Raw genomic sequence first — 12,398 nt, 5'->3', positions numbered from 1 at the left:
CAGACAATCTGGCTTGGGTCTAAGGGCCTATTCTGCACAAAATTCCCCTCCACATAACGTCCCTTTTCCCACAGCAGCTTCTGTTTCTCCACTTACCAATCCTCCGTGCTTCCAGAATGTTGGGGGTTAGGTTTTCCTGTGGAATTTTTCCCCCTCCCCATAAGTTGCTAGGAGACTAAATCCTGATAGTTAAAGGGTGCTTAACCTGGACAAAAGGTGTGGATCACTTAGTTTAGGGGGAGGAAAAAGGCTCCCGGGAGCTGAGGGTGGGGGTTCTTTTCGGCTCTCAGTTTTCCGGGGAGGATGGTCGGGCGACTGGTAGCTGCGTGGATTCCAAAATTAACAGAGGGATTTGGTCCTGAAAATTCTATCATCTGTTGGAGCGCCCAGGAATTCGGAGGTTTTTTGCCTGCCCTGCTGGATTTTGGGTCAGCCCGGGTCCAGCTGCCGCGGCTTCTCCAGCACTGCTCACTTTGCCTGCCAGGACACCCCCCTGCCTGCCGAGGACAATCCACCGCTTCCAGCCATCAGCACCGGAGTTTCCACCGTTTCGGTTTGGTGCTCTCGGGATTCCAAGAGATCAGACTGCCTGGGACTTGTGAGACAAAGCCCCTCGGGGTTCTTGGTTCTGTTTTTATTATTATCATAATTGCTGTTGTCGTTTGTCTGTCCTGTTATATTTACTAGTAAAGGACTGTTACTCCTTTCCCCATAGCTCTGACTGAAAAGGTTTTTTTTAATCTTCCAAATTATAATAACTTGGAGGGAAGGGATTGGAATTCCCCATTCCTAGAGAGGCCTGCCTATCCCTAGCAGATACCTGTCTTTTCAAACCAAGACATGGATAACTTGAGAAATACTCTTTATGGTTCGATTTATTTTTTGGTTTTGTGCTTACTTATAGGTGGTATCTTTAATATTTAGGGGACACTGAACATTTTTTAAAAGTGATGTAACTGATTTAAAAGAGAAGAAGGAAATGAGAGATTGAAAAGCCTCAACCCCTACTTTTCTTCTAATAAACGGGGTGTAATTATTGATAAATTTTTTAAACCATGTTGTTGGAACTAGGACGTAGGGTAGGATGAAGAAACTATAAACTAAATATACTTGGCACAAACTCTAGTATTTTATATACTTTTTGTAAATTATAATTACTGAGCTTAATAAAATAGTTATTTTAATTTGTGTATTTTTAGTGTAAAAGCTATGTCTTAGGGACAACATTGGAGTTCTTTTTGGTTAAGAAAATAAATGTAGGGACTAGAAAGGTATTAAAACTTTAAAAAAGCTTGGGAAATAGAAACAGAGAAAGGGCTTTATTCTAAGAGACATTAGGAATTTAAGGAGTAACATGGCTACTGACTGTTTTATTTTTATATAAAGGACAACTAAAATGCAATTAATCAATACAAGTTTTTTTCCACTCTCTTGAGCGTCAATAAAAAGGTATTGTCCTGGTTTCGGGCAAATTTGGGAGAAAAGCCCTGAATAGGATCCCTCCGGGGAGCAAACCCAAATGGCCCCTCCCCCCAACCAGTCCAGTAAAGAACTTCCTCAGAGAAAAGTGGAAAAAACTATTTTACTTAACAAACAACATGCATACAAGTATAAAGAACGAATAATATGAAACAATAAAACCTCTCCTTCTGGAGTGAGATGGCAAATTGAGAAAGTTCTTGCCGTGGGTGGAGCTCGGCTCTCTCTCAGTCTCTCCTCAGTCCCAGTCCCTCCGGCGCTGCTGGAAAATGCCGAGGTCCAGGCCCCGGTGGGCCGCAGGTGCAGCCCCCGGTGATCCCCTGGGTTTTTCCAGTCCACAGCAGGTTTAAACAGTCCCAAGAAAAAAGGGAAAATAAACAGTCCAGGGAACTTCTCTGCCCTAGCTAGCTGAAACTAACTAAAAGCAAAAAAATCTCAGTCCTGCAGTCTCTCCAAGCCTCCACCGAACACCCCGTCCAGAGCAGAATGTGTAGGAGTCAGGCAGTTTCTCAAAACAATCTCCGTGCTTCTCCTCGCCCTTAGAGCCAATCTTAAAGACACAGAACTCAATATACAGCAGAAACAGAACAGAGGATTGGGGATACAAGCATCATAAAGTTACCCTAGGACACCTGTCATGGAAATTGCCATGGAAACACAGCTGATTGGAAATGCAATGGTGGACAAAGGTTTTAGTAGGGCCTGTCACAAATGGACAAAGGGTGGTGGTTTTAAACTAAAGGAAGGGAGGTTCAGATAAGGAGGAAACTTTTGATTATGACGTTGGTGATACACCAGGACAGATTCCCGGGGAGGTGGTCAATGCCCCGTCCCTGGAAACATTCAAGTCCAGCTGGGACAGGGCTCTGAACAGCCTGATCTGGTGAAAGATATCCCTGCTCATGGCAGGGGTTTGGATGAGATGAGCACTGCAGAGCTCTTCCCATCCAAAGCATTCCAGGATTGCATAGGGAGAAGGGGCTGCTCATGGACACCATCCACTCCTCATTGTCTCTGCTGGAGCCCACATCCAGCAGCCAAACCCAGCCCCTTCTCTGGCCTTTCCCCCCCTGCCCCAGGGGCTGACAGAGCCAGGGTGGCACAGGTGACCTTTAGGCTCTGCAGGGCTCAGGCACAGCGGCTGTGACAGAGTCAGGGCTGAGCTCACACTCTGGTGGCTGGGGCAGAGCCCAGCCAGAAATGAGCCCTGGAGCAGCAGCTCTGCAGTGGTGGCCACCAGGCCGCCTTGCCAAGGGAGGCTTCTGGCCATGGCCTGGAAGCAGCTGCTGCTGCCAAGGTGCCTTTGGTGCCTCAGGCTCTCCCTGGCACAGCTCCCAGCACGGCACTCTGCACTTGTGCCCGAGGCCTTCACTGTGTTGGGGCTGGCCTGGGGCTTTTCCTGCCATGGGATCTGCCCTGGTCCTGGCACAGGAAAGGCAGTTCCTGCTGGAGCAGGAGGCTCTGCCTGGCAGGGGCTCAAACAGCTCCAGCAAGGCCCTGTTTCCTTAAAAATTGCTTCCTAGAGCACTATATTCTATAATTGTTATAACTCCTATACTGTGAAGTAAATAACTCTTTTTTTATTTACTCTGTGGTGTAAATAAATCTTTCTGTCTAATCCTGATCAGAGCAAATCATAGCTGTATTTACGCAAATAGATCTGGTATTTCATCATTAATCCTGTGGGACAAATTGCATACGGTTCAATTCCACCTCTCCAATATTTTGCACATGAACCATAGACAAACTCAGGGGCTAGGATTGGATCCAGCTGTTCCCAGTCCCTCTTAGATGGAATTTTAAAAGTCTAGGCATCCTGGAGGGGTTTGAGGATCCATGGTGGCTGTTGGGTGTCATTTCTCCACCTCATGACTCAGCAGGAGTTTCTCCAATGAAGAAATAAAGCTTTTGCCTGAAGCTCCCACTCTGCCCATGACAGGAACCCCTGTGAGTGTCTGGGACATCCCGGCTCTTTGGCAGCCTGGGGATTCCTGGGATGTCACCATGGAACCCCATGAGTGCCTGTGACAGACCGGTGCCTCTGCAGCCCAAGATCCCCTGGGATGTCTCCATGGAGTGGCTGTGACTGCCTCTGGCCACAGGGCTCTTTCCCATCCCCAGAAACCCCTGGGAGGTCTCCATGGAGCCCCTGTCTGTGCCTGGGACATTCCAGCTGGGGAACAGCCTGGAGACTCTTGGAAAGTCCCCACGGAACCCCTCTGAGGGCCTGTGACAGCTCGGTTCCTTAGCAGTAAACCATCACCAGCCCCTGTTGCTATGGTCAGTTTCCATGGCAACCATCACCAGCCCCCTGTTGCTATGGTCAGTTTCCATGGCAACCATCACCAGCCCCTGTTGCTATGGTCAGTTTCCATGGCAACCATCCCCAGCCCCTGTTGCTATGGTCAGTTTCCATGGCAACCATCCCCAGCCCCTGTTGCTATGGTCGGTCCCTTGGCAGCTCCATGCAGACCCCAGGCCAGGGGTGGTTCCATGGACACCAGCTCAGGCCTGGAGCCAGAGCCCGTTGCCATGGCAACCATTGGCAGCCCCATTCCCAGGGCCATGGGATCCCAGAAGCACAGAATTGGCTGAGTTGGGAGGGACCCATCAGGATCCTCGAGTCCAACTCCTGGCCCTGCACAGGACACCCCAACAATCCCAGCCTGGGCCTGGCAGCGGTGTCCAAACGCTGCTGGAGCTCAGAGAGCCCTGGAGCTGTGACCCTTCCCTGGGAGCCTGTTCAGGGCCCGAGCAGCCCCTGGGGGAAAAAGCTTTTCCTAAGATCCAACCTAAACCTGCCCCGACTCAGCTCCAGCCCTTCCCTCCAGTCCTGTCCCTGGGCCCCAGAGTGAAGAGGTTCCCACAGCCCCCAGCCAGGGACCTGCTCCCAAGGCTGCTGCCAGGGGAACCAGGGCTGGGACCAGCTGGGATGCTCGGTTTCCACAGGCCGGGGTTTAGGAATGGGATTCCCCAATTTTGTGTCCCCACTAAAACTGAGCTGCTGCTCACTGCCATCAAGACTCCCATGGAAAGTACAAAAGGCAAAGATCCCGGACTAGAATAAGAAGAACTTACTAGGAATAGCAACAAGATTAGGAACAACTAGGAACAGAAACAATATTGATAACAGAAGGGATAAGACAAATGATACACAGGGAAAACTACAACAACACTGACTGGCTCTTCCCAGCCACGTATTTCCTCCTGCCTGGAAAGGACACCATTCACCTTGGGGGAGAGAGAGAGTCCCTTTCCTGCCCCTGGCAATGACCTGAGATGGGCTCAAATACAATGGAGGGGCCATGGCCAGACCCTCATGTTCTTCGGTCCCAGCTCACATCATTGCCAGGGGCAGAGAAAGTGAGAGGTGACTTCTCAGCGTGGGTCACGGGAAATGTTGGTCACCAGGGCTCTGCCCACTGTGGGTCCTCTGATGAGGGATGGAGTTGGAGCAGTGCACAAAGCTCTTCCCACAGTCGGGGCACTCACAGGGCTTCCCTTACCGATGCCTCCGTTGGTGTTGCCTCAAGTTAGAGCTCCTAGAGAAGCTCTTCCCACACTGGGGACACTCGTAGGGCCTCTCCCCGGTGTGGATGCGCCGGTGGGTGATGAGGGTGGAGTTTTGCTTGAAGCCCTTCCTGCAGTCGGGGCAGCGGAAGGGCCTCTCCTCTCTGTGAATCCGCTGGTGCACGAGGAGATCTGAGCTGGTCCGAAACTTCTTCCCACACTCGAGACACTCGTAGGGCCTCTCCCCAGTGTGGATCATTTGGTGGATGATCAGCTGGGACCTCTGGTTGAAGCCCTTCCCACATTCCCCACACTTGTATGGCCTTTCCTCAGCGTGGATGTTCTGGTGGAGGATCAAGGAGGAACGCTGGTTGAAGCTCTTCCCACACTGCTCACACTTGTAGGGCCGTTCCCCGGTGTGGATCCTCAGGTGGCAGATCAGGTTGGAGCGCTGTCTGAAGCTCATCCCACATTCCCTACACTCGTAGGGCCTCTCCCCGGTGTGGATGCGCCGGTGCCTGTTGAGGTGGGAGCTGTGCTTGAAGCCCTTCCTGCAGTCGGGGCAGCGGAAGGGCCTCTCCTCTGTGTGAACCCGCTGGTGCACGAGGAGATCTGAGCTGGTGCGAAACCTCTTCCCACACACGGAACACTCATATGGCCTCTCTGCAGTGTGGATGATCGGGTGCTGGACAGGGGTGCTGCTCTGGCTGAAGCTCTGTCCACCTTCCCCGCACAGGGTTGGTCTTTCCTCCTTGTTGCACCCTGGGATGGGTTTGGAGTCCTTCCTCCTGTAGGATCTCCATCGCTTTTTCTCCCTTTTGGATTCCTGTGCCATGGAGCCACTCAAAATGGCCTCTTCCACAAGGTTCTGGCGCGGCGATTTGTCCTCCTTGGTCTCCATCCTCAGCTCCTTGTCTGGGAGAGGAAGGACAAGGACAGGATGGGATTTGCCTCTGTGCCACAGGGAAGGGGAAGGAGATCCCCCAATGCATCCCCGGCAGGACGGCGTCGGCAGCGGGGTTGTCCTGCAGCCAGGGGCCACGCTGGCCTGGGAGATGGAGCAGGAGAGGCGGGGAAAGGGGCACTGACTTCTTCCTCACCTGCCTGGCTGTCCTGGGGCAACTTCCTCTTCCTTGCAGCCTCCTCCTCCATCCAGCCAAGGTTTGGGAATGGGAAATCCTGGTTTGGGCAAAAACAAGGGATGAGTATGTTAAGTTTGAATGTCCCTCTGCTCAAGTCCATCTCTACAAGTCACCAGACATCTGGAGTCCCTAATAGCCTGTCAAACACCAAGAGCAGCCCTGAAAATTCCTCCGTGGAGTTCCCTGTCTCTGGTCTCTCTCCTTTGGTTTTTGGGGATTCCCCCCTGTCCCAGCTGCTGGGGGTCACACCTGCACTGGGGGGTTCCCATCTACTCAGTCCCTGCCCTCCCCAGGCTGCTGGAAATCCCAGGAATCCAAAATGTTTCCCCATTTGCCATTTAAGGATGCTGGGGGTTTGGGGCTCCCTTGGGTCCCTTCTCCCCTTATTCTCTACTTTGTGATGCAGGGCTCCAGGGAGTCCCCCCCTACCCCACGCCAGGTTGTTGAGGGTCTTGCAAATCGCCGCACTTCCCCCTCTCTGGGCTCCTGGGGGACACAGGGCTCTGCTCCTCCAGGCTGCCTCTGATGGCACCTGCCACTGGGACCCCCCAATGTCCCCCCAAGGGGCATTTCCCACCCAGTTTTGGAGTTCTTACTTCTCCAAACATCCCCACCCCAAAAAACCCAACCCAGGGACCCCTCAGGATATCTGAGCCGAGCTCCCTGTCTTGGGTTGGTAGGACAGGTGTCTGCTAAGGAAGTCAGGAGCCTCCCTTGAAACAGAAAATAAAAACCGCCTCTCTTTGAATTATAATTTTGAAATTAATGGGCTCTCGAGCAAAGATATGGCAGTAGGAATATCAGTTCTTCAGTAGGAAAATTAAACTAAAAATGCAGTAGGGAAAAAAAAAAAAAAAAAGTCAGAATCCAACCTGACACCTGGGTAGTCAGGGTGTTGCTTACAGCCCAATCAAATCGTGGCTGCAGTCCTCCTGGAGTGACAGATGTGGTTTTGTTGAAGCAATGATCTTGTAGAAGGCTGTAGTTTTCCTCTGAATGTCCAGTGGTGGTGTAGATGGGTCTGCTTCTCCTCTGGGAATCCAGTGGAAACCAGGCTGCTTCTGGTGTTTAAATCTCAGATTATATCCAGGTGGGAATGCTTGTCTCCTCCCTCTGGGAGGAGCATCTCACAATGGGATGATGTAATTTTATCAGTCATGCAGTGAAGCTCAAAGGCCCATTAACAGAAGATATCTCCCTGGAGGGAGGAGAGGTCATGGAAGAGATAAGGAACACTGCCCCATTTGGGTTTAACAGCTGGCCCATTAGGAGAAGATCCCCCTCAGAGATATGAGGGATGGGTCATGGAAGAGATAAACAACCTGCCCTCCTGCTTTTAACAGATGGTAATGGAATAAATGTTTTTGGTTACATCAGGAATAACACCCAAAAACATATGTTTCTGCATCTTTCTTTTCCTTTCAGCACTAAGATGCAAGTGGAGACTCTAGACTGGTTGAGTTAAAAAGCCTACGCACAATTAAAACACACATATTTTTCTTTTAAGATGTGAATCATCAATGTGTAAAACAAACATATTTTTCTAATAGAATTCCCATTGGTAATTTTGTTAAGAAACTGTTCTCTTGCATAATATTACAAAGGACCAAGATTGAAACCACTCATGTAGTAGTTACTTGAGCACAAGCTCAGGGGGAGGGGCAGCCCCAAACAAAATAAAAACCCAGGCAAGATTCATTTTCCATGATGTAGCTGAAGACAAAGTAAGTAAATTAGTTTGGGGATTTAGCTGTCACTAGTGGAGAAGGTTCTCACAGAAATCAAATCAGAAGACTGAAACATTAGGAGAGCAGACACACTACCCTTCAATTCGCTCTATGATCAATGGCAATTTTCAAGTTGTTTTTCTGTGCTAGTTTAGGCTTAGGAAGTAAGAGCACAACCTGTAGCAATTGAGAGGAATGAGTTTTTCTTTACAAAGAAGCCCCGAGAGTCTGATAATAGATAAAACTAGCACTGAGAGATAAGAGAAACAATGGGAAGGATTCTACTGATTGATGACTGGAAAAGAAGATACTTGCCTTTACAAACAAACCATAAGTTGTTTGTAAATGAAATTGAATATTGAAAGATGAAAGCAACAATGGGGAAAACCCATAAATCCCATAAAAATTAAAAATTAGCAGGGGGTTATACATTAAAGGGGGCATCTTAGGTCTTAGGCATTTCGGGAAGTCTGTACCTCTCAAGTACCTCAGCCAATGGGGAAAGAGAGAGGGAAATGCGGCCGGGAAATTAGGATAAAAAGGAGGCTGTGTCCTCCAAAAAGCTGAGAGACCCCACGGGAAATGCCCCATGGCCTCTCCCTTTATTTGAATAAAGTAAAAGGACTCCTCTGTCTCCTTTTTGGACATAGACCTCTGGTGTTTGTGGATTAATTTTCCTAACACAATGAGCTTTTTAGAAGGTGAAGCTGCTGCCTGGGGGAGCCCCAGTGAGAGGGGGAGATGTGAGGTGGGACTCGAGGGAGCAGCCACGGGACACAGGCACGGGGGGAAGCGCGGCATTTGGCAGAGAGGCCGCGCGGGGCAGTGGGGGAAAACCCCCGGTGAGACATGACTTTAAAGAGTTAAGAGTTTAGCTAAGGGTTAGAAGCAATTTATATTGATCAAGATGTAAGTTAGATTAGTAAATGGTAGGTTAATGATTATTAGATGTCCAAGCTAGAGCTAACTATTATATTATGAGCTTGTTTATAGAAAAAGTAGAGTAAGTGAACCGTCATAAGAACAGATGGAAACCAGTAAGAACAATGGCCAGCACCTGGACTTGGTATCAATCAATCACAAAGCAGGAGACCTTGGATCGTGCCAGAGGGTCACAGAGACCTGATGAAGACTCTCCTGACTTCATCCTTTGAGACCACTGACCCAAATCGAGACCACCGACCCAATTCAAGAGAAGAACTGTGCACACGTGAAGGACTAATAGCCTCATTTTAATACAGAGCGGGGATGGGAGGTGCTGGGGTTATGCATATGTATTGTATGTAAGATCTTGGAAAATAAACAGAGAGCAAAGAGCCTTGTTCGGGGCGGCCACGCCTTTCGGAGATGACTCCCATGCTGCCCGCCGGTGAATAAACATACCACTTTCTAACTTTAATTAGTTAGAGGGTCTTTATCCGTGACTGTATCAGTTTTCAATGACTCAATTTGGCGATCCAGCCAGGAGAAGGTTCTGCTTGGCTGTGAGACCAGCTCGGGTGGAGGACCCCCTCAGGGCGCCCCCGGGATATTCCTGGAAGAGTGGGCTCCGCTGCCCGACCTGTTCATCCAGCAGCAGACAAGAACTCCTGACTACTAAAACTGCGGACAAAAAGGTATGTTTATACTTGAAAAATAGGTACCTTTTCAGTATAGGCGGTTGGTAAGACACTGAGAGACGTCTCGTGCACAACGCATGCCTAAGTTGTGACAGCTCTGCAGAGCCTGGTTTGGCTTGGTTTGGTTTGGTAACCCGTGTCCCGTGGTGAGGAGTGGCAACCGGTTTTTGTTGTGCCTTGATAATCTATGTCCCATGACAGGGGCAACAGCGGCAGTAGGACAACCGGTTTTGTTGTCAGTTTGTGGTTTAAAGGTCCCTTGGTCATCCATAATTCGAGTGGCTAGCCTGAGTTTTAAGATGCAAAGGGTCCCGTTGTGGGTCGCAGAAAATCCTGATTGCGGCTCCACACGCACCATGTGTGTGTGTAGTGTGCACACATTTGTGTTTTGTGGGTTTGCGTGTCTAGGCTGTGGAAGAATTATTGGGGCACGGTGTTTGTTGTGTTTTGTAAGAGTTTGTGTCGTAAGTGATTTGACCTGTAAGGCGTACGCATGGTCAGGAAGGGCTGTTGGTAAGTCGTGGGAGATGTCCCACGCACAACTTGTGCCTCTGTAGTGTGCTTGCAAGCTTGATTGGTATCTGGGCAGTTGTACTTGGTTGCCAGCAGAGAAAGCTGTTAAGCTGTTGTACCGGGCCGTGGAGGGCTCGGATTGTTGCTGCTGGCAGAAGGGGATTTTGCCATTTGCTGTTCCATAGAGGGCTCAGTTTGCTAGAATCCGGGACTAGCAATTGTAAGGCCAAATCCTGATTTGTGGTTGTTACACTGTGTGAATGTGTCCTGACTGTGAGAACGATTGTGAGAGAGTTTGTTGAGACGTGCTACCAGCACGAAGTGATTGAGGAGTTTGGACCCGCGGTTCCGTCTTCGGGCGACTGAAACGGCCGGGGAAAAACGAAGCGAGTGGGGTGTATGAAAACCCTTAAAGCCCCCTCCCTGCTGTGACTGTGGTGTGTGTGTTTTGGTTACTGGGATGATATTCACTGTAACTATTTTTGAGGCAACCTCCATCTTGTGTTAAAAGTTTTAAGTGCAGCATATGCTGAGTGAAAGAGTTGATTAGCCTCTGCGAGCTGAGGCGTGAATGTTTTTGAAGTAGATTGAGCACAGACAAAGGTCAGAACCAGTTTGGCAAGAAGGAATAGAAACCCTTGACAAGAGCTTAGTTGTGATTTTAGGTATGGAAACTGTGTTTGGAGATTGTTGGAATTAAAAGAAGGGTAGCTTTGGTCTGAGAACTCAGTCTGGCCAGATGAATGAAAGGAATTCCTTTACCCTAGTGGTTTAGGCTTGACTCGTAGGAGTTTGTGAATTCAGCAAACTGGTGAATAGACAGAGGAAATAAGAAAATGTATTTAGAAGGTTTATATCAGATGTCTGTTGGGAGACTAGTGGCTCTGGAGTAGGAGTAATGGGCTGTGGAGAATTTAGAAAGTCAAAAAGAAGTGAATGGAATAGCTTGTATTTTTGGGAATTTCCCTGCAGCTTTTGGTGCATCTAGAGGTTGTCACTGTGCCTGGGTGCTTTTGCAGTGTAAAATTTGTGCAGGATGTTACTATTGTTCTTCTGCTAACCGGTACAGAGAATGTGCCCAGTGTAAACAACAGCTCCTTGATCAAGCTGATTTAGAGCAACAATTTCTGTTTCAACTCCAGCTCCACCTTTAACTCCAACTCCATCTTTAACCAAAGCAATTTCTATTTCAACTCTGTCTCTAGCTCTAAGCACAGCTGAATCAACTCTGATTTCTATTTCAAGTTCAGCTTCACCTTCTATTTTCTGACTATTCCACTTACTCCTAAATCTCTCCCACTGCCCAGCAGTGACAGTGAGGAAGAGGAGCCCTCTCCAAAGGTTCCTACGGCACAACGGACTCAGAAACGAACCAAAGAAGAGAACATCACAACGGGGAGGCAGTGGTTGCTCATGTTAAGAAAAACTGAGATGGACCGGAGGATCTTACCCTAGGAGACCCTCTAGTTCTAATGAAACTAGGGAACAAAGAAAAAGAAATGAAGTTTTTGAAATATAAACTTGGGAAACAATGGGGAATTCACAGGTTTTTATATATGCCCAATGCTCCATCAGCACTTTTGGGTAGGGATCTATTGGAACAACTAGAGGTAAAAAAAATAATATTTAAAAATGGAGAGATTACTTTGGAGGTTGAGGATCAACAATATGTGGAATTGTTAAGCTTGATGTAGATAACTAATGAGGCTAAAGTTAAAAGTGAAGGTGAGATTTACAGGAAAATAACAGATCAGGTATTTTCTGGGGTTGGAGCTTCTAACATACCAGGAGAGCAAAGAATGCACCCCCAGTGCAAGCTAAGTTTAAAAAAAAAAAAAGAAAACAACTAGTTAGAGTTAAGCAATACCCCCTGAAGAAAAGTTAAGGGATTAGCTCAGTGATTGAATTTTTTTTCCTGTTAAAAAGCCTGATGGATCATAGCTGTTAATTGGATAACTGAGGATTTATACCCCATGGTTCCCAACCCTTACACTTGGTTAACTTGTTTAACACCTGAACTAACATGGTTTATTGTTTTAGATTTAAGGGATGCTTTCTTTTGCCTTCTTCTCCATGAAGCCAGTCAGAAAATTTTTGCATTTGAATAAAAAACTCAGCTCACATGGACAGCGCTTCTCCAGGAGTTCAAAAAAAAAAAAAAAAAAATTGCCTACCTTGTTTGGAGAACAACTAGCAAAAGATCTGGAATCCCGGGAAGCTCCATCAGGAAGACAACTGTTACAGTATGTGGATGACCTCCTGATAGCTACCAAAACTCAAGAGGCACGTCTGGAGTGGATGGTAAGCCTCCTAAACTTTTTGGGCCTACAGGGGTATCGCATATCCCAGAAGAAAGCCCAGATGGTGAAGCAAATAGTTATTTATTTGGGCCATGAGGTTAGTACTGG

At 48.3% G+C, this 12,398-nt stretch overlaps 1 protein-coding gene across 1 annotated transcript; it reads right to left on the bottom strand.

Annotated features, from left to right (window-relative positions):
- Positions 1–4,937: 4,937 nt before the first annotated feature.
- LOC131378807 (zinc finger protein 239-like) lies at positions 4,938–7,162 on the bottom strand. Its single transcript, XM_058424412.1, has 3 exons — positions 7,004–7,162; positions 6,090–6,168; positions 4,938–5,904 (listed from the first exon to the last, which is right to left on the bottom strand). The coding sequence occupies exons 2-3, from the start codon at positions 6,139–6,141 to the stop codon at positions 4,982–4,984; spliced, it is 975 nt and encodes a 324-aa protein (XP_058280395.1). The 5' UTR covers positions 6,142–6,168; positions 7,004–7,162; the 3' UTR covers positions 4,938–4,981.
- Positions 7,163–12,398: the final 5,236 nt, after the last annotated feature.

Source organism: Hirundo rustica, unplaced genomic scaffold (genome assembly GCF_015227805.2).
Source record: "Hirundo rustica isolate bHirRus1 unplaced genomic scaffold, bHirRus1.pri.v3 scaffold_419_arrow_ctg1, whole genome shotgun sequence".
Lineage (NCBI taxonomy): Eukaryota > Metazoa > Chordata > Aves > Passeriformes > Hirundinidae > Hirundo > Hirundo rustica.
Note: the sequence above shows the minus strand (reverse complement) of the source record. Positions and strands in the feature narration are given on the sequence as shown.

Excerpts from the sequence above, each read along its gene's own strand:
- LOC131378807 (XM_058424412.1), bottom strand. The coding sequence starts at position 6,141 with ATGGAGGAGGAGGCTGCAAGGAAGAGGAAGTTGCCCCAGGACAGCCAG. Across the intron at positions 5,905-6,089 it reads GCCCCAGGACAGCCAGGCAG|ACAAGGAGCTGAGGATGGAG; the intron begins GTGAGGAAGAAG and ends TTCCTCTCCCAG.